Below are 21,499 nucleotides of genomic sequence, written 5' to 3'. Positions count from 1 at the left end.
ACGATCCTCAAACATCTACGCAGTCTGACGATCCTCAAACCTCTACGCAGTCTGACGATCCTCAAACCTCTACGCAGTCTGACGATCCTCAAACATCTACGGAGTCTGATGATCCTCAAACCTCTACGCAGTCTGACGATCCTCAAACATCTACGCAGTCTGACGATCCTCAAACATCTACGCAGTCTGACGATCCTCAAACATCTACGGAGTCTGACGATCCTCAAACCTCTACGCAGTCTGACGATCCTCAAACATCTACAGAGTATGACGATCCTCAAACATCTACGCAGTCTGACGATCCTCAAACATCTACGGAGTCTGACGATCCTCAAACCTCTACGCAGTCTGACGATCCTCAAACCTCTACGCAGTCTGACGATCCTCAAACATCTACGCAGTCTGACGATCCTCAAACATCTACGCAGTCTGATGATCCTCAAACATCTACGCAGTCAGACGATCCTGAAAATGCCACACTCATCTCACTTATCCCACTTATCCCACACTCCCAAATATGAACAATAAACATGTTGAATTAGTTATGAGGAAGATGATGTTGATTAGCTGACCTCGACACAGAAAAAGTCAGACTAGCCTACCTTCAGTAGAAAATAACAATTAATATGTGTATTGGAAAAAGAAAAAAAATGGGGAAAATATATTGCATGATAAATTATGCAAGATAATAATTTTAAAAAGTGTTGTTTTAGTAAATGCACATTTTGAAAGAAAATATCTTCCTCGAGAGGAGGACCAGCATGTACTGTATATATTTTACCTTTTGCTTTCTGTTATTTTATGATCTTGACTGAAAATGCTTTGTTGCTAAAAAAATATATGTATAGATGGAAGAGATTGTGTGTGTCTGTTTTTTTCATAAAGAGTTTGTGTATGACTTCAATATTGTGTTTGTGATTGCACATTGAGCCTCATTACACCCACTCTGTCCTATAATATCTTCCATATTGTCCATAGGAATTCACTTGTATGCATACAAACATGTAAACTCCACATTCTCTCTCTCTCACACACACACACACACACACACACACACACACACACACACACACACACACACACACACACACACACACACACACACACACACACACACACACACACACACACACACACACACACACACACACACACGACGTGTAAATGCACTACCTGTAAAGCTCTGGGAGAGCAAGGAAATAGATTTTGGGGGGGATAATGAGATTGGAGGAAAAGGGAAAAGCTTATTGGCTATTACTCTTTTTTTGTGACCATGTGAAATTGATTTTACGGCTGGGCTGCTACTAAACGGATGCTGAATGTATAGCTGTTTGCATGGTCTAATGTTTGTCATATGCTATAAACGGCCTCCTGCAAAGTCTTGCTGTTACTGTGCTTTGTTTCCAATATGTGTAAACCACATACAATAATAATCTAAGATAACTGTAATAGCCACATGAGAAGATCAATTGAGAGGAAAGTCTTTGCATTCAAAATGAGAAGCTCAGTCTCTCTAATTAGCTTGTGGATGTCTGAATACGTGACCAAAAGGGAGTGGCCCATTTGACTAGTACCCACTGTAGACATATGTGAAGATAGTCCTTTGAACAAAAATGATCTAATTCATTACACACGCATATACTGCCATTTTCCTGCCTCTCTGAGGTTCCAAACCAGGCCACTGAAAAGCTTTTGAGGATTGATTTGATAGGAGATGATTCTCTTCTCATTAAAACACATTATATCTGTCGGCTCTTGTTACATAAAGTGCACAAAATAATTTTTTTGCTCAATGGTGTAACTCCCAAATATCTGTTACTCTCTGTACTTCCAGCATCATCAGTGAATTTCAGGATGTGCCTGTCCTCACCACAAAAATGTCTACAGTCTATATACAGAAAGTACAGGTGAGAGAACACATCCACATCTAAAATGCATTTTTGTGTTTTCTATTCCACTAAGATGTGACTGTCACTCCCTCTCCACGCTATCACTTTAGTACGCTTTGTTACATCAAAACAAGGGAGTAAAACGTACAAAATCCTGCCAAGAGGTTAAAGCAGCATTTTACACACGTCTCTTCTGCTTCCACTAAATACAAAGCGTCTAATGAGCTCCAAACCATCTGGTGCTGCTTCTTGATGAGCCATTCAAATGACTTCATGACCAATGAGGGCCAAAACGGCTGCTCGTAGGTTCTTAGTAAGTAGAACGTTGCTTAGTCAATCCCCGTCCATTTATTGTAAGAGCAGTTTGAAATGACCATCAGTCAAAATAGGAATCAGGATACATATTTCAGTTACCCAATGCCATACATGATTTGAAATGTATGGAATATATTAATCCTAATGAGAGAAAGAACCATTTTTGTATGATGAATTTTGACTGAATGATCCGCAGATATAGTAGATTTCAATATCAGCTATCCTGGTGGCTACAAGAGAACTGAACATTACATGAGTCATTACAATTCATGACTAGAAAATGAAATGCCTCTTAAAGTTCTGTGATAACGTAAGCCCTGTTCTCCACAGGTTTGCAAAAAACACACACAAACACACACACACACACACACACACATCCAAAAAAGCATCAGGCTTTGGCTCACCACCCTAATATTAAGGTTATTGACTGTAAAATTGAACCACATTTCTGGTTATGTTGTGAATGAATATTTCATGAAGTGATATTTCATGGTGTTTCAGTCGCTCTGAAGGAAATTCAGTTTAGCGCGGTGTGATTAAGAGGGTCCTGCTGTGTGCCTGGACTACAGCGCTGCAACAGGATTCAGATCCTGTGGGACCCATCACAAATTGCATGGGTGCAGGAAATATGAACTAACTGCAGGCGGTCAGCGAGGATAGAGTTTCATGACTGAAAATATGAGAGGCTGTTGTTATTGAGCTGAATCATGCTTCAAAATGTGTTCAGTGAATTATATGTAAATACGACACCGTGTAGAGTTCAGTTCCATTGTTTCTGTTCCTCCATTGCCTCCAATGCTAAAATGTTTTCTCTCTTCCTCTCTTAATCTCTCCATTTAGACCAGTCATGTAGTCTGCTTCATACATGTCCATCTTCTCAACTCATCTACAGTTACATATATATCCAGAACCAGAAACATGTGGGTGCACACATGCAGGGAGACGTGAAGAAAACACAAACACACACATTGAACTCTCTCTGTCCCTCCCAGCGCGTGAACACAGACACACACACACAGACACACACACACACAGACACACACACACACACACACACACACACACACACACACAACTGTTCTATCCAACCAGGGGTCAGCTGTGCTGTAAAAATCCACCTTGACATCTGTTTCTCCTATAAAATACATCACATATTAAAAACTATAAAAAAAAAACTGATGAAAAATCGAAAATGAAATCTCAAAAGTAAGAGCTGACATTATAACTCGGTGGAGAGAAGAGAAAAATAGAAGCCCAAACAGCGATGATAGAGTTAGAATCAAATGCAGGAATGAGAATTGTCTTGATGCTGCTCTTGACAGTATCATGTGTTTGACACATGAGCCTTCGCTGCAGAGCAATTGCAGGTAAGCTCATAGCATTTCATGTGATAAACCAAGTAATATCTAGCATTTTAAGCAAACCAGATAACAAAAGCATGTGTCATGAGATTGACACATGTACCATCTATCCTTCTTTTACAACTGGCTGCGAGGCAGGCACTTGATGTTTATGCTGCACTTTGTAGTCTCCGAGCACAGCGTTATATAACACAGGCTGATGGGATAATGCTGGAATGATGCACTTAAAAAAGCCGGGGCTCGAGGGAATGACTCATCGCTGGAAACAAATTCTCAAATTCACCACTCGAATGCATTTCAATGTAAACGGATGAGAGGCGAGACAAATATTTGCACACTGCTTTTTGTCATTTTTTTTTCATTTTAGGCCAACATGTTGCAAATGTGGTGATTATACATGCGGACATGCCTTACAGGCAGATTTATTTACTGTATTTAAAATATACACTACTTATTATATTGGTAATGCATATTTTACTGAGCAATTGTCCTAACCTATATATATAAATACCTATTAGGAATGGTATTTATTATCCAGTTCCAATAGCCCTCATGTCTGGCATCAAAACAGACACCGTGCACACTCTCCACCAGATCAATCAATCTGATGTGGTGACAGGTGTCTTTACTTGCCACGTCCATGCTCGCAATGCGGCTTCAGTGAGCAGCAGGTGAGTGAGGTGCAAATGAGCACCTGTGCCTGTTTCAATTGGCAGGAATCAGCTGCTACTCCTAAGTGGGGCAGAAGGTTTTCTCTGTGTGGAGTGTTGAATCCTGCGTCAAAACCAATTGGCAGCTGCTGCATTTATATTAAGGACGGCGATGGCAGCGCTCTAAATTCTCTGCGGCGGCCCGTAAAATCTCAAAAAGTAAGATGAGCTGGAGACAGAATACCGCTGAGGACCCTCAGAGATGTTACCGACAATTTCAAGACACAAAACAATCAGTGATGACAAAGAGGCATATGAGAAGAGGAACTGAAGCAGGTGACACCAAATACACAGAGCCTGCCTTCTGACTGAGAATGTGATATTACATTACATATATTCATTTAAGAGATGGACTTTATTCAGAAAGGTTTATCTGATATCTGCCCATTCCAAGTTTGAATAATTCAGTTTGAAGAATAATATAAATTCACATATTGAATATGTTTTATTTATTCGAGCGACGGATACAATTAGAACACTATTTGTATAAATATCAGTGTACTGTCATGAGGTAATGTTTTCAAGACTGGCTCAGACATTTCATAAAACATTATACTCATTATTATTCTCATTCTTACCCCCCTCAAAAAGTCAAAACTGTTTTAAAAACTATAGTAAGTAAATTGTAATGGACAATGTATATAATAGATTCATCTTATTGAGCGACTTGCTGTAACTTGTAGTTTTCAAACCAACCAAATAACAATTGTGAGTCAGATATTGTTCTGTAAATATAAACAGAGAAACCCTGACATGCATACACGCAGTAACACGCTCAATATCTTTTTCATTATTCAGAAAATGAAAACAAACCTCTGAAATGCTGTTTTATTGATGCTGAACCCAAATGATAAAGCACATGTAAGGAAAATATTGTGCTTTGAAGGTGCTTGTACAGAGGTATCGGATAACTCCACAATCACTAACAAAAAGATACACACACACACACACACACACACACAGATAAATTATGGTCTAAAACCTCAATGAGACCTCTTTATGGACTGTGCAGACAGATACGCTTATGATACATTTATTTATTCATAGAGTTGACAGAAACGCACTGAATCTTTAATGTAAATTGTGTCAATAATGTCGCAGCGCTCCCTTAAATCAATAGCTGTGACACGATATGATTCAGGGTAGACGGAAAGACTGCTGTACAGGCAGCCTGGACGGCTATGTGTGCATGTGCAGTTTGGGTGTGTGATTTGTATGCCCTGCAACGTGGGAGTGGAGTCAAAGTGTGGCTAGGTTGGTGACCTTGGCTTTAATAATAGATGAATGGTGACAAGAGAGAAAGCGGGACAGAGGGAGAATGATGAGACAGAGAGAAACAGAGACACAGACTGAGGGGAGAAAGAGCGAGAGAAACATTGAAAGCAGGACTGGTCAGCTGAAAGACAACACAAGAGACACCCCTGTTGGGTGTCTGACAAAAGGAAAAAGGATGCGAAAGAGAGAAACCAAACAACAGTGCATTAGAGAGCAACCTAGAGGGAAAAGGTTGTGATTGTAGAAAAGAAGGGGAAGAGAGAGTGGTGATGGAGAGATGGCTAATGAGGAAAAATGACACGGATAGAGAGACGGACAGAGAGGGAAGGGAGAGGGGGAATGTGAGGAGTGAAAGTAGTGAGTGACTTGTTACAGCTTCGTTGGCTCACTGATGGAGGACCTGTCTGACGCACACACACACGCGCACACACACACACACACACACACATTGTGTAGTGCATCAGTGACTTTGCAGCAAGGCTAGAGCTACTGATAATATTTATATTTCATAGTCAAGGTCTACGGGATATGGCTTTGAGAATACAAACACCTACACACACACACACGCGCACACACACACGCACACACAATCTCTCTATCTCACTCTACACCCTTTTCTTTCTCAAAAACACACACATCTCACAAAGCCACCCAGTAATAGCACAGGCGCCCACCTTTATAGTAAATCTTGTGGGTGATGGAGCCAGCACTCAGAGAACAACACATTGATCTTTGAGTATTGATGGAACTTTTCAGGGTATTTGGGTTTGACTGAGCGAGTCTAATTTTGGGATAACATACATCCAGGCGTGTGTGTGTGTGTGTGTGTGTGTGAGGGGGTAAATAGTGTTTGATTCATGATGTTTCTTATTTGTACTTTTCTCAACAAAAAAAGTATCCGTCGACATATACTTTATCACCACTCTATCTGTGAAAAATAACGTTAGACCAGTCCAGTGGAAACTACACACAATTCTCTGGCATTTTGTTGTGCTTGTAGGACAAATACGGTACAAAGGTATTCTCCATTGTTAAAGGCATATAGATGATACCTACTGTCGTGAATATTGACAGCTTAATCTCTGAAAATAAAAGAAAGTCAGGCCCTCATGCTCATAGAGTGGAGTATTATTATAAGCATGGATGCATTCTAATGGAGGTTCTCTCCATTAATTCTTCTATTGATCTCTATGGGGAAATTATTCTGGAGAAATGAATGAGGAGACGTGCAGCTATTGCGGAGCCCCCCTATTATGATTTCAAGTTGGTTTGACACCCTGGATATTTTGAAGTGGTAATTCATTATTTTAAATTTGAATAACTCTTTAAAATGCTGCAACATTAAAAAGAAAATACACCATCATATGCGTTTGTCTTTCCTTTCAATCACCATTTAATCCCTGTACTGTTTGAACTTCACATAGAAACTCAAGGAGAAAAGAGGGCAAAGATATATCAAAACAGCGTGCCGTTGTCCCACCACTCATTGCATTACCAGACTCAGCTCTGTGACCTCATTATGACAATAAATCCAAAGATGATGACACCCAAATGAGGCACACAAAGTTAATTTCTGCAGCAAAGCTCACCCCTTTGTTGTTCATGGACTATAATCAGATTCACAAGACATTCATCAAATAGAGAACTTTGTAAAGGTTCATCATTTCCGGACGGCAGGAGCTGGACCAACAGGACAGATGCAAACTGTTTTTAATTGGTCTCAAGCTAAAGGTCAGTTACTGCTAGACAAACGTTTATTTTAAACCTAGCAAATAAACAAGAACATGATTCTTGAAAGTTGAAAAACATGCCCTGGAATACACTATCTAGATGGAAAATTAAAAGATTATTTCTCTGAAGAGAATTCATCTTTTCCATGTCAATCGATCCACAGGTTTGGTCTGTCGTACAGTTGCGAGCTTCTTTCCCCTGAATGCAGTGGTGAGAAGACACCAACAGGGCAAAGCCGTCACCGAGGTTTATAATCTACTCTGTATCCTGAGAATTCACTTAATTGCTTTAAAGACTTCATTATCAGGCGACCCGATTGACTGTGGGCAGAACAATATGTGCAACCAACAAACATGTCCCCCAATGTTCTTGTTTTATCTTATTAATGATGGTTGAAATGTTTGCCTGTGTCATGCTAAGTGAGAAACAAAATTAGGGACGAGTCAGAAGTCAGTGAATTGACTTAGTACGTGAAACAGCAATATCTTACTGGTAACATTTAACAAAACTATCATAACTAACTAATGTTAGCAAACATATCATAGCGTAAGCTACTAACCCAAGCTCCCAGGAACAGTGTTGACCTGTGGAGCAATTTTGACGTCGAGGCTGCACGTGTTGCAACTCCTGCGTTCATCACGTCACACAAACTGGCCCTTAAAAAGCATTTTTCCCAAAACACAATCATTGGAAAATAAGCGGCTGTCGAATAGTGCACCCGTGATGGAGCACAACTCACGGAGATGGTTCCTTGTTCTAGCAGCACACCTTTCTCTGTATATAGCCTACGATAAAGCCTCTGCACTTATCTTTATTTTTGAGTCGGGAAATATATCTTCCCCCTCACTCGCATGGACGCCATTTACGTTTTCCCTCTCACACACAACCACATGCTCATTGCTTACCCTTATAGTTGATCTTGAATCCTATCGATCCGACACTCTCGTCTGACTGTAGGTGAAGCCACATCTGGTGGGTCATGCTGACTATCAGGTCAGGAACAAAGCTACCTGATAGGCTGGAGCAGAACAAACACATTTAGATTAAACTATCAATCTAATAATCACCATTATAAAAAGTATAATATTCATCACTGCAATCATAGCCGTAATCAAATTCTCAAGTGCTGATCCCAGTGTGAACAAATTGCTGGAACAAACTGTGCTGGAGATGAATGCTTTTGATTTGATTTGCTTTGGTTTTGCAGAATGCTGCCTCAGGAAAGCAAATTGCTCAGTGTACATTCATTTGAACCACTGTTTTTTTTCCCCCCGGCTGCCAACACCTTTTAGGCACGAAAGTTAACAAGTGACGGACTCCAAAGTGAAGTGAAAAGAAGGTCCGCATCTGTTACGCTTTTGGGCAATGCGGAGCACTTTCAAAATGTAGGAACGGTTCATCTTTTAAGTGGAGCACACATAATGCAGGCTGCCGTTTTATGAGCGGACTAATTGCGACAAAGAAGATGGAGCATTTCGAGCTTAAATCAAGAACCAGAATGAAAATGGACACAGTTTTTGCTCTGATCAATTTGACTTTATGTGGAACATATTAACTGTGTTGTGAGGCGTTTGATAGACTGACAATAGCTCTGCTGCTCATGAAGGCAGCTGGTCATTATGGAAACCTGCTGTGTGTGGCACAATCGGCTTTTTAAAATCACTAAAAGAAAATGCAGAAATGCAGCTAAGGCAGCGCATTATCTGAAAGTTATTGCATTTATACTTAAGGAGTTTCGTTCATGACATTCATTTGGTGAAGCTGTTTTGCAGCCATAATCAGCCTGGTACGACAGCAGACCCTGCTCTGTATGCGTCTCACCATTGCAGCTTGAAGACAACTGCACTTCAGATACATGATTTTCAAGCAAGGTAGAAGCTTTGAGTGTTTCTTTTTTTTTGTCAACGACCTCTTTGAATTTGAAGGGCGTTGGGAGGTTGCTTTTTAGTAAAAGTAAAACATTATGTAAGGATTATAAATCAAACATATCAGTGATACTTAGTTGCCTTTAAACAAACCTTGTTCTCACCGTTCTTTTTTTTTTTACGAGCAGCTAGTACACTATTCATGTTGGCATAGAGAGATGATACAGTGTTGGACTTCACACCTTTGATTCAGAAATGAATAATGTAGCAAAGTCAGCTTTCTATGTTTCTAAAGTTTTCTTGTAGGGTTTTAAAGTCTTGTCTACATTTGACACACACTCTCCTCGAGCCAACAAACACAACTTTTCACAAGACATAAATGGGTGTATGTAAAAGGAGAGCGTAATACTTACACCTGCAGTATAGTTGTAGGATCTCCCACCTCCCCTCCATCTCCTATGGTCAGAGTATCATAGGCTATCTCCATGTCAAACTCTTCAAAGTTGATCTGGATTACCTAAAGTTCACAAACAAAAACACGGACATACACATGTCAGTTTAGAGCTATATGTCCAGACCAACCCAGTCAAAATCAATCTGGGATTCAAAAGTAGGATAGTGAGGGCTACCAAAGCAATAGAAGAAGATCCTGAGAGTTGTTGGGCCAATATTAGGAAAACGTTTTCTTGTAAAATTATGACTTTTCCCTCATACTGTAATATTACATAAATTACAGCTTTATTCTCAAATTGTTACAACGTTTGCCTTTGTCTCAACTTTTCCTATAAATATTGTGACTTCCTGTTGAAATTACGACTCTATTCCCATAATTTGAACAGCTTTTTTTCCTCAGAAATATTGTGACTTGAGGAAAACAGCTGCGGTAAATGCACTGATACCACGCAGTACAGATTTCCTGAAATAATTACTATGAAAATGAACTGAAATAAGAAAAAGCAAAAAAGAAATGCCAATTAAAAATGTAAGTCATGGTCAAAAAAATTAAATGAGAAATTACATGAAATGATATTGCCCTCCACTGACACCAATCATAGCCAGTATGCTCTATATTTAGACTTTCAGCTATGACCATATCAAAGACACATTTCCCCTCTCATGGAATTATATATAAATTATACTTTACCCAAGGGTAAATCATTGGAATGTATTAATGCATCCTACAATGTGGTATGGTTTAATTCAGTGTTACAAGAAGAACTAGGAAGAGACAAGAAACACCTCCTGGGCTGCACTCGAAGCTGGGAGAATCAGGACAGAGCGCAAGACTCTGATGGGGAATTATTAAACCAACACTTTCTGTTTCATCTAAGACCAGAGAGAAACACATTTGGCGGAGCAAAGGAGAGTGGGGAGGAAGGAGAGACGTGCAGAAAGGATGAGAAGGGATGGAGAGAGGAGAGGAGATGGAGAGAAGGAAGAGGATGGAGGCAGGTGGAAGAAGGAAGGATAAAGGAAGTGGCAACAAGGAGGAACGGTGGGTAATAATGAGCTTGTCTTTGATGCTAGCAATGTGCAGTGTTAGAATATTTCAAACTCGAATTCTTGACTTGACCCTCAGGGGGAGACTAAAACCTCACTCTGCCCATCCTTCCTCCTCTTCCTCTTTCCTTGAGAGGAATTTCCAGATTCAATAATCTGCTGGAAGACTTCAAAAACATCCAAAAACATCACACTGGTCTGAGTCTCCTCTATGCTGGCTTGTTAACAGGGAGCATATTTACGTGCTTATCAATATCTTCATATTTCAGAGCATCTGTTTTTGTAGTCTGTATTCAAACATTCTCTTTGAGTCAGGTATCATAAATGAATAGTTTTTTGTTTTTTTTGCAACCTGGGCACCTGGGGACATGAAGTATAAACAGCTTATCCCCACTATGACCATTGAATCCATGAAGAAAGAAGGAACAAATGAAAAAACTGAACACACAACACAGTGGCCACGCTATTCCACCCACCTGCTGTTAAACTGTTTATCTGTTGGCAGTATTGCCTGATTTGCTTTTGTTCATGGGGTTGATTTTTTTTATTTATTTCACACCAAGGAGCTCAGTTAATTTTTGATTTTGCTTGCGGCAGCAGAAGCAGACTTAGTTGTGGTATGACTTTGCGTCGACATGAAACACAAGAGCGGACGAAAGCCATGCCAAGAGAAAAATGGAGCGAGCTGAAAAAGCACCAACACCACCATCTTCTGCTTGGACCAGGAAGCAGTAAAACGAGGGGGGTCCACCAGGATGAAGCAGTGATCTGTCCGTTGCTCACAATGCTGACTCAGCCTTATCGCCATGTAAGGCAGATTGGATTAAAGCAGCACCTACAAACCTGCTAAACTCTCTCTGGCAAGCACACACACACACACACACACACACACACACACACACACACACACACACACACACACACACACACACACACACACACACACACACACACACACACACACACACACACACACACACACACAGCAACACGCTCACTCATTGAGACAGGCCCAGCTTTGTGGAGATTAATGTGTCTATTTCTGTGATTACATAGTCACCTTTTTCACACTTATCACAATATTCCTATAAGCCCAAAGCAGGCTTCCAAATACAACAGCAAGTCAGACGATAAATAAGGTAAACCGGTATATGTAGTGAATGTGTTTACACATTTGATCCAAAGGCAAGACCAGATCCCGCATTTAAAGGGTTAATCACTATTATTATCAGAGGAAAAAATGTCCATGACCATGTTACATGCTTTTGTTGCATATTCTTGTTTCAATAAGCAGCTCACTTTAGTAGTTACAGTATGTTCAGTATACGGTACGTGATGTACTGGTCGGATGTCATACAGACTTTAGTCTTTTGGGCTGGGCTCATCAAAATTCTAATTTGAAAAGAAAATGTATGTCATGCCGATAAACAAATCCCTCTGGGGCATTTGCGAAGAACTTCAAACAGTGTTTTACGACTGAAAGATATTCCTAAAGGTTCCTATTATGTCACAGCGGTGAGTAGACGCTGTGCTGCCACAGCTGCCACATGCATCCGTGTGACTGAAAAGAAAGAAACTTCCTTTTTCTGCATGCGAATTGTTAATATTTGGACTCCATTTGAGCACGCAGTTAGTATTGAGCATTTCCTCAAAACTGCTTTTACCCCAAAAAGTCTGTGTGGAATAATGCTTGTAAATGGCTTTAGTTAGTTGTATATTTATACTTCTTTGTTACTGTGGCAGGAAAAAGGCCGGACCTGTTTGTCCATGCAGTGAATAAAGTCAGAGGAGCGCTTGTGCGCCCCGATGATGGAAACTAGACTGTCTATCTCCTTGTATACGTCCTTTACAGAATCCCCTGATGCCACATCAGCACCGTTCACACAGCATTAAACACAGCTGGGATATAGCTACAATACACTGTGCCCATGTGTGTGTGTAAGAATGCGAACACTGTACTGAAAGCAACTTAGATTGGAACTTCATTACTGACAGTGTGTGGGTTAATAATGTTTATGCGTGCGTTCTGCATCTCTTTCAGTGTAGTGTGTGTGTGTGCGCGTGCGCGATAGATGAAACTGAACACTCTACATATTTCTCCTCTCCTCTAATAGGTTGCGTTCATAGAAACATCCATCTCTCTCTCTCTACCGCCTATCTTTCCCTCCCTCTTGCTGTCACACTCTTGGCCCTCTCTCTTTCTAATTGGCTGCTGCTGCATTCCTTTTCTCCATCCATCTGTGGCTTCTAGCCAATGAGGCGACAGAATTGGATTTCTGCTTGATAAAGCACTTCCTTTGGTTGTCGCGGAGACAATGAGGTGGGGGAGTGTCTCCTCCCTGGCCATACCATAATAAGATCAAGGGGATACCTTGAAGATACAGTTACTGTAGGAATATCTGAAACACCTGGCGAGCTACACAGTCAGCGATGCAAAGAGGGCACAGACAGGGCCGCGGAATAATGGATTGTCTGGGACAGTGTTTCCGGTAAACTCTCTGCCACGCGCTCGCCTTGAACATGCTTCTGCCTCGATGGTATAAATTGCACCATTGTTCGATGACTCTGGCTTTAGCTGATGAAGACTGATGGGCAAAGCCCTTTGCAACTTTGTATCTTCTCCTCACTTCTGATTCATTGAGCTGAATCCGCCAGGTGTCTCCTTTTTTTAGATGCCAACTCTGCACAGAAACCTGCAGGAAAGGCTGTGTGGGGCTGTGGCTTTTTACTGTTGCTATGCAACTACCGTACTGAAAAAATGCATTTAAATCCAAGCGCTCTGTTACTTAATGTTTACCACATTTAAACCCGAGCCCGAAAGAAAGTGCTATGCATCTCGTCTTGACAGGAGGACGCAGAAGCAAGTCATTCAATCACTATTAGCGAGTAAAAGAAGCCAGTGCAGGGAGCTTCTTGTCTTGTGATTTCTGCCTCATGGCTTCAGTGTGTTTGTGGGATTTCTGTAGGCCCACAGGGCATTACTGAATTCAATGCCTGCCAATTAGTACACAGAAAGCCTACCCACAAGTGTAACTTTCCTGTCTTACTGAACGCGGGGGCTTTACTTTTTCCCTGGTTAAAGTGGTGATACTAAACTAAATATGCAGCATGGCAGCACTGCAGAAGTATTCCTATATCCACGGGTTATGCATTACACTTGGCATGCAAATGCGTGTGAAGTGACGCAAAGCCAGTTCATTCTTAATGCTGTCAGTTTATATAACAGGGCACGGCCCAACATTTTGCATGTTCACCAGTGAACTCAAAAGTAGCTGACACAGACATGAAGTTGCAATAAATGTCACGTCAACGTATGCATCATAAACAGATGATATGGAGAAAGTGCTTCGACTCGTTGGTATAATGGAAGATGGCAACATTAGACGAGCAAAAGAAGAAACTAAATGATGGGGAAAATGAAGAAAAGACAATAGTACAGCAAGATCTGTTTTCTGAAAAAAAAAGATAGTAGAGAAGACAACAAAAAAAAGGGTAGAGAGTATAGTACAGTAATGGCCATCCCCGTCATGCCATCCCCAAGGTTAAATGAGAACAGGGGAGAATGAATTGGCACTAAAGGCTCATTCTGCCAAAACTAAATGAAGCAATAACATCAGAGAGCTATAGAACCCCATTAACACTTAACTTGGGTGAGAGGGAGCAAAGGGGTGGGCAGACAAAGAGGGATAGATGGAATGTGGCTGACAGAGACAAAAAGAGACAAAGAGAAGAGAGAGAGAGTGTGCTACAGGAAGCCAGTGTCTCCAGGAGGAGACAGTGAGAAATGTAGAATATGAGTGGGGATGGGTGCAATGGAGAGAGTGATACGAGTGCCCTCGTCCTCCTCCCCTCTTTCTCCGTAGTAATATGATGGTTTCAGGCTGAGCTCTTTAATGAAGGATCTGGGTAATTCTGAGGACAGTGCCTCTGGGAGCGAGGGAGGGTGCAGGGATAGGTCGTGTAAAAAAAAAAAGAGAGACAAAAAGAAGGATGAGACAAGGGGAATATGAGGAACAAAAGCATGAAATAGGGAGAGACGTGTACAAGCAATAAAAAAAGCGATGTTCTGCTAGTGGGAGAGGAAGGCTCAGTTGGGAATATTCCTCTACTCTGAATGCGTTGTGTGGCTTGCGCCATGACTCTCTTCCCCCTCTTCAGACTCAAGACTATGTCTCTTGTCCGTGTCCCAGTGTGCGTTTGTGTTTCTGGTTGCCTTCTCTCCTCAGGAGATCATACCCTTGTATGACCAATCATAACCCTTAAGTCCCTCATCGGCCTCCTAACTGAAGATAACTTTTCACTGCCGGTATGCCAGATCGTCAGTGCTCCCACTATATTCTATTCCCTCTCCGCCCGTTTGCCTCTGCAAGCTGCGCAACATAAGCCTGCTTTTAAACTAGTAAATTACATTTGACTCCACTAGATGTGAAACTGCAATTTCCTTTTGCCACCATGAAAGATCGTACGGTCTTCAACCATCATGAACCTACAAACACTGAGGTGTTCACAAACTGTGAACGTTCCTATAGACGGTGACCAATGTCTGTAAACCAAACCATTTCATTTAGCAACCTTGAAATCAAACATTACAAACTCAACATTGTGATATGCTGTGTCGCAAAGCCATTTATGTGATTTATGTATTAAAAGCTTCCAATATTTGATCACCCCTTTTTATTCAATAAATACTATAATATGTACTGAAATGCACTATATTGGCTTTGTTAAAGTACAGCTTTCTCCTTTAAATCGTAATGCATGTCACTGAAGTATTTCTAAACTTTAAAAACATATTATTTTTGACAAAAATGTATCTTTAAATTGATTGATTAATGCTATTGGCTTCACCAACTTTAAAGCAAATCCACTGGAAAGAAATGACACTTATCTGACGGCAGTAAGACAAGTCTGACAGTACCGAAGATGACAATCCATGACATTTACATATTGAGGTTTTAACTTTCTTTATGAAACTATTAATATTCATGCTCTTATATGCGCCTCTTCACAGGTGTCCTGCATGAATAAAACAACTTGCCAAGGGAGATGAAAAATGAATGAAAATGGGAAATCATTTGGAGTAATACTAAATGATTTGTCAGTCTTTGTCATGCTCATCCCCTGCTCTTGCTTTGTAACTTCATCCGTCTCTTTAAATGGGCTTAGTATATTAAGAAGCCTCCATTCCTCTGTCTCACACAATTTCCATAAGTGTCCAGTTCCAGTTGCCTTCAGATCAGTGTATTGTTGAAGATGACATTTTAGGCATTTGGTGCAAGGCAATGAGGACATGTTATAAGAGAGAAAGAGGGAGGACCGGTCGGACTTGAACCAGGGACGGTTTGGTTGATCTGGTGGGTGTCTTAGCCCCTCGGGCACTGCGTCTGTGTTTGTTCTCAATGGATGTCCGTCCTCTTTTGTCCGGCGCTGTACAAATGTACAGACCCCTGAAGACCTCACGTTTCATGTTTGTGTTTTACGTTGTGCATGGCATATTGTATATACGATGCAGTGTGACAAAAGCCATGCATATGATTCAGTATGGTGCATGACATGCACATTAAATAAAATGGAACAAGACAGCATATGTTAGGGTACTTTCCGTAAATCGTTTAAAGATAAGAGGCTGTAAAAATGACTTGATGTCGCTTCAGCTGATCTGGTCTTCAATCAGGTCAACGTGTTTGGTCATTTCCATAATCATACGTAACACATACACATTTATTTACAACTTCTTGCACACATCACACACACACACACATACACACAAACACGCATGCACTCATGAACAGTGTGCAGAAGGGCATTAGTATTATAGCCTTCAACAGTCACACACTCATTGTAGCCTTCAACAGAGAATGTATTGCTCTAGGCCATAAACCAGAGGCCTTGGGCTCCGACAGTGAGAGTTGTGATTCAGAGGAGGGAGGGGGGAGAGAGAGAGAGAGAGAGAGAGAGAGAGAGAGAGAGAGAGAGAGAGAGAGAGAGAGAGAGAGAGAGAGAGAGAGAGAGAGAGAGAGAGAGAGAGAGAGAGAGAGAGAGAGAGAGAGAGAGAGAGAGACACAGGTTTTGAGCAAGAGCAACGCAACGTGTGTGTGTGTGTGTGTGTGTGTGTGTGTGTGTGTTAGAGTATTTGTGTGGGTGTTAAAAGAGCCGCGGTGTGTATTTGAGCACACGCACACACACACACACACGTGTGTTAAAGTGTATCTGCGTGTGAGTGTGCGCGCATATGTGTATGTGCGTCCCCATGGTGCTGACGCAGGTGTTGCCATAGACGACGGAGCGGTCACCACAGTGACCCTGGGTGGAATAAGGAAGTGTCTCCTGAATACCAATCAGATTCCTCCTGGGACATAAAGTGACCAATCACAGATCTCACCTCCAAGCCTATCGTCTGCCCCTCAGCAGGATTAACCAATCAGAATTAGACACTGATGTGATCTGACTAGCATATCATTTACAGTATCTCATACATGAATTATTATCAGCACATTTCAATTCTGAAAAAAATGCTGCTAAGCTGACTTTGTTATTGCCACAACACATATACATATGCGCGCACACTCACACGCAGATACACTTTAACACACGTGTGTGTGTGTGTGTGCGTGTGCTCAAATACACACCGCGGCTCTTTTAACACCCACACAAATACTCTAACACACACACACACACACACACACGTTGTTCAAATGGGGCAAAGCCTAGTTGGAAGCTAGTTTAGGCAGACAACTTGAGCTGAGTTGCTACACTCACACATGACATGACTCACTGAACTCATACAGTATTTTACACATTACTTTGTGCATTACATCCACATGTGTACGCATGTAGTATGGCACAAGTCACAAATTATTTGCGATGGCAATAAACACATCAAATGGTCATATTCCATTTCGTTCCAAAGTGATGAACAGCAGCAATGTGTGTCAATTCACAACAGCAATTTGAACATGAGAGTTTGCTTGACATTAAGACAAAGACGGAGAGAGAGGAGGTGATTTACCTTGTTGGGATTGGAAGCAGTAATTATCCACACACACTGTGCGTTGCTCTCGTACTGAATCGGGAAGTTAGGAGATGTAAAGGTTCCTGACGGCCCTTGAAGATTACTGCCACATGTCTTCACTGTGAACGGAACAAACGAAAAACAAAATGTCACTGTTATTAGCAGCAACTGAATTTGTAGTATTAGCCACAACAACTGTGTACTGTGGAGTCACCGCGCTACAGCAGAGAGGCAATTACCTTTTCTAATTAAGCCATTAGGTATGTGCTTAGCCACGGAGTCTCAGAACAAACACAACAGCGAAATATAGAAGAGTTGGTGGATCAAAGACGCCGGGTAGGAAAGAAAAACAATTAAAAGTGACACGACTGCAATGCTAACAGTGGTGACAGATAGAGAGAAGAGGAGACCCAGATGCAGACCCGAACAGAAAGAAGAGCAGCAGGTCAGAACGATGTTATTGATACTGTCAGCGACATCTCCCTCGATAAAAGTACTTAATTGGAAGCTATTGGCTGTGAAATACCACAGGATTAGCTGGTATTGACTGATAGAGACACTCACCAGCAATTTACTCTCAAAATCTATTTAAAGTCAACAACCTCCAACTACTAGCAGGGTAAGAATTATATATATATAACCGTATGCCAACACAAAGTCATGCGAACTCACAAACACTGACTGTGAAGCTACCACTCAGTGTGGTGTTGAAAATGACGTTCAATAAACTAGCCAAGCCTTTATTAGGCTGTGTGTTCTGACTGGATGTGATAGAGAACCTGCTCGTCTGTCCTTGGGTCGTCCTGTTAGAGTTGGGAGGTAATTTTCTGGTTGGTTTGAAGCAGTGTTTGTTCCTTAATTAGTTTGTTCAGCGGTAGGCCGCGGGAACACGTACAGTTAACAGCCATGCGCGCGCGCACACACACACACACACAGAAACACAAAAGAACATTAACACATGCGGTTGATATGCACTGTGCAAGCGAGAAACACACAACAGCGGCATAAAAGGCTTTAAGGCACACACAGTTAGCGGTGTCACAGCAGACTTTCACGTGAGAGAGAGAACATTTTTAACATGCGCTCACACATAATTCACACATACTCACCATGCAGACACAGCACACAGAATTGCATACTTTAAAGCACCCACGCAAGCGCACTGCTGTGACTTAGTAGTAAGAAGGAAGGCAAGGTTCAAGTAAAAGAATCTTGTTTGTGTGTGTGTAATGGGGCGTGTCCGTGCGGTGCTGTAAGAGAGTGTCAGAACAAGTACAAGGCCCCTTAGAGACAACCCTGCAGCTCTGTCTCTCTGTCTACGTCTCCGAGTTGCCCCTGACTGAACCCAGTTGACGCTTGCTTCTCTCATTCAGGATGCATCTGCAGTTGACCTTCTCTTTTGTTCAGCTCACTGCAATTGATAACCCGATAGATACACAGAGATGAAGCGCGCGCGTGTGTGTGTGTTTGTGCGTGTGTGTTTGAGTTGCACGTGAAAAATGACTTACATGTCTCAAAGTGTGTGTGTGTGTGTGTCTTTGTAACAGTGTGTATGCATGTGCGTTGACAGCTCAATCAGCGTGTCCTGAACGAATGGCCTTCCTATCGCCGTGCCAACAGCAGAGTGGGAACGGGGTTGCTATAGCGATAGCGCGGAGAGAGTTATCACCAGAATTACCGAAGGAGCTAACATCCCATAATTTATACTAAACTCCACCCATCTCTCTGCGTCCCCCTGTCTGTCTGTCTCTATGCACCTTTTATTCACGCCGTCTCGGTCCCCGTATCAGCCATTGTACACACTCCATGATTTACCGGACGCTCTATCATTTTCTCTCCCTGTCGATCTCTCTTTCTCTCTCTGGTTCTTCCTGTTCCCTTTCTGCGCCGGTCTTCTGCATGTTTCATTTATTCGAGGCAGACTCGTGAAGTCCAATTTTGAGGTGCTTCGTTGAGTATTTTCACTTCATGCTACTTTTTAATTCTACTCCAGTCCTTTAGAAGTTCCAGTTCCAGTTTTGTTTATACTATATGTAGCTGACCACTATAGATACTAGTTGCTAGTAGTGAAGATTTGAACAAGTATCAGTTTATGAAATTGTATGTATATGTTTTGTAAACAGTAGTGGTGCAACGTACGATCATAAAACTCCCGGTTTGGATCGTTTCATGGATCAAAGTCACGAATCGGATCACGGATCGGATCAGCACAAAAGAAACAAAGTGAGCAAATACAGGTCGCTGTAGATGCCGTAGATACAGATCCCTTTGGTGTTTGATCAGCATCTGGTCTACAAGGCTCCGGATTATTTATTTTTTACCACCGTCCCAAACATTTTTTTTAACTGTTCTGAAGTCAGTGTAAACCATCAAAAAATGAAAATGTTATCCTTCTACTTTGTTAAAGTCATCTAGTGGTTTCTTTATTCATACAAACACACAATTCAAATGACAAGGAAATAAAAGATTGCACTTTTATGGAATAAAACAAATCTTGTCGATAGTAGTTTTAAGGATGTATTGTAAACAGGTCATAATTCCCTCTCTAATATCTATTTATGTTATTGTAAAAACATCTCTTTCTTGTTTCTCCGTTTTGGTTTCCCCTATGTCCAAAGACACACGGCCGGCTCTTTAGCTGCTCAATCTCTGCTATGTTTACTTGCAAGTTACTTAAATATCAGAGCTTTTTCACTGAAAAAAAAAAAATGTTCTCTCATTTTTTTAATGAGAGCCAAGTCTGCAGGCTGAAAACAACTAAACAATAAGCTAAAAGATACTAAAAAGCCTTGAAGAGGTGAACAGTTGGGTGCTAATTCTCTGTGTTTGACACCTTTTACATTACACATACATTTGATCTATTGTTAGTCGTAAAAACTTAAAAAAGTAAGATTTTGAATGCAGGACTTTTACTTGAAGTATTTTCATTATAGTTGTCTGTCTGTCGGTCGGTCTGTGTAGACTCTTTCTCTCCCTCTCATCGTTATTTATACTGGCTCTCAGTATAGAGGGCTTGAAGCCAAAAAGGCCACACTATCATTGAAGCCATAATGAATTCTGGATCAAATTAAACATTTTGATGAGGTCTATCTGGTACTAAAAGCATATTGTTGGAATCACGAGCGAGATTAACTGAATGCTTTAGGCAGGAACCGCAGTGAGTATATGTGTATGTGTGTGTGTGTGTGTTTAACAACATATCCTCTTCTGAATTTGTATATTCAGATCAACTAGATTCCCCCAGGAGTCTCTCTCTCTCTCTCTCTCTCTCTCTCTCTCAAACACACACAAACATGCACACTAGTACAAACCGTTTGGATGTGGACCAAAATGAAATGATGTTTTGGGCAGGGATCACATTTCAATGTAGCTCCAATGGCCTGCCTCACAGTGCTCTAAAGTTTTGTTTTATGGCTTCAGAGCATAACCCCATAAGCACCGGGAAGGTTGCTGGGGTTTTTTTTGTGGTCTGAATTTTCATCATCACAATGTTTTGACTCGATACTCCATTCTAGCCATAGCGAAAAACTCTTAAGTGTTTCCCCCGATCTCCGCCTTACACTCAAGGTCTATAACTGCTGTTTTCTCGGCAGGATGGCCTTCGCTGTTACCGAGTCGTCCCCACAGCGGAGAGCTCAGGTTCAATCATGCATACAGCAATACCTGCTGAAGCATACTTGGACGCTTAAGCCCTACCTGTTCCAGATTATCCGCCTGACCCTGTACCCCAAGCAGAGAGCATAAACAGAATCGGGGGTGAGGTAAATCAAAAATAAAATAAAGTCGAATCACATGGATGAGTTGTCCGAAGTACACAATTCATGGGCTTATTTGAAGAGGG

At 41.4% G+C, this 21,499-nt stretch overlaps 1 protein-coding gene across 1 annotated transcript in view; it reads right to left on the bottom strand.

Annotated features, from left to right (window-relative positions):
• csmd3b (CUB and Sushi multiple domains 3b) overlaps window positions 1-21,499 on the bottom strand; it is a gene marked incomplete at both ends in the record, with an annotated part of 311,985 nt that overhangs the window by 83,614 nt on the left and 206,872 nt on the right. Inside the window, 3 exons of the mRNA XM_079176023.1 lie at window positions 8,187-8,299; window positions 9,560-9,663; window positions 17,656-17,777. Of these exons, the coding sequence (XP_079032149.1) occupies window positions 8,187-8,299; window positions 9,560-9,663; window positions 17,656-17,777 (339 nt within the window). The remainder of the gene's footprint in view (window positions 1-8,186; window positions 8,300-9,559; window positions 9,664-17,655; window positions 17,778-21,499) is intronic.

This window comes from Pholis gunnellus, assembly GCF_910591455.1.
Source record: "Pholis gunnellus genome assembly, chromosome: 16".
NCBI classification, from domain to species: domain Eukaryota; kingdom Metazoa; phylum Chordata; class Actinopteri; order Perciformes; family Pholidae; genus Pholis; species Pholis gunnellus.
The sequence above is the reverse complement of the archived record's forward strand: the minus strand, read 5'-3'. Positions and strand labels throughout refer to the sequence as shown.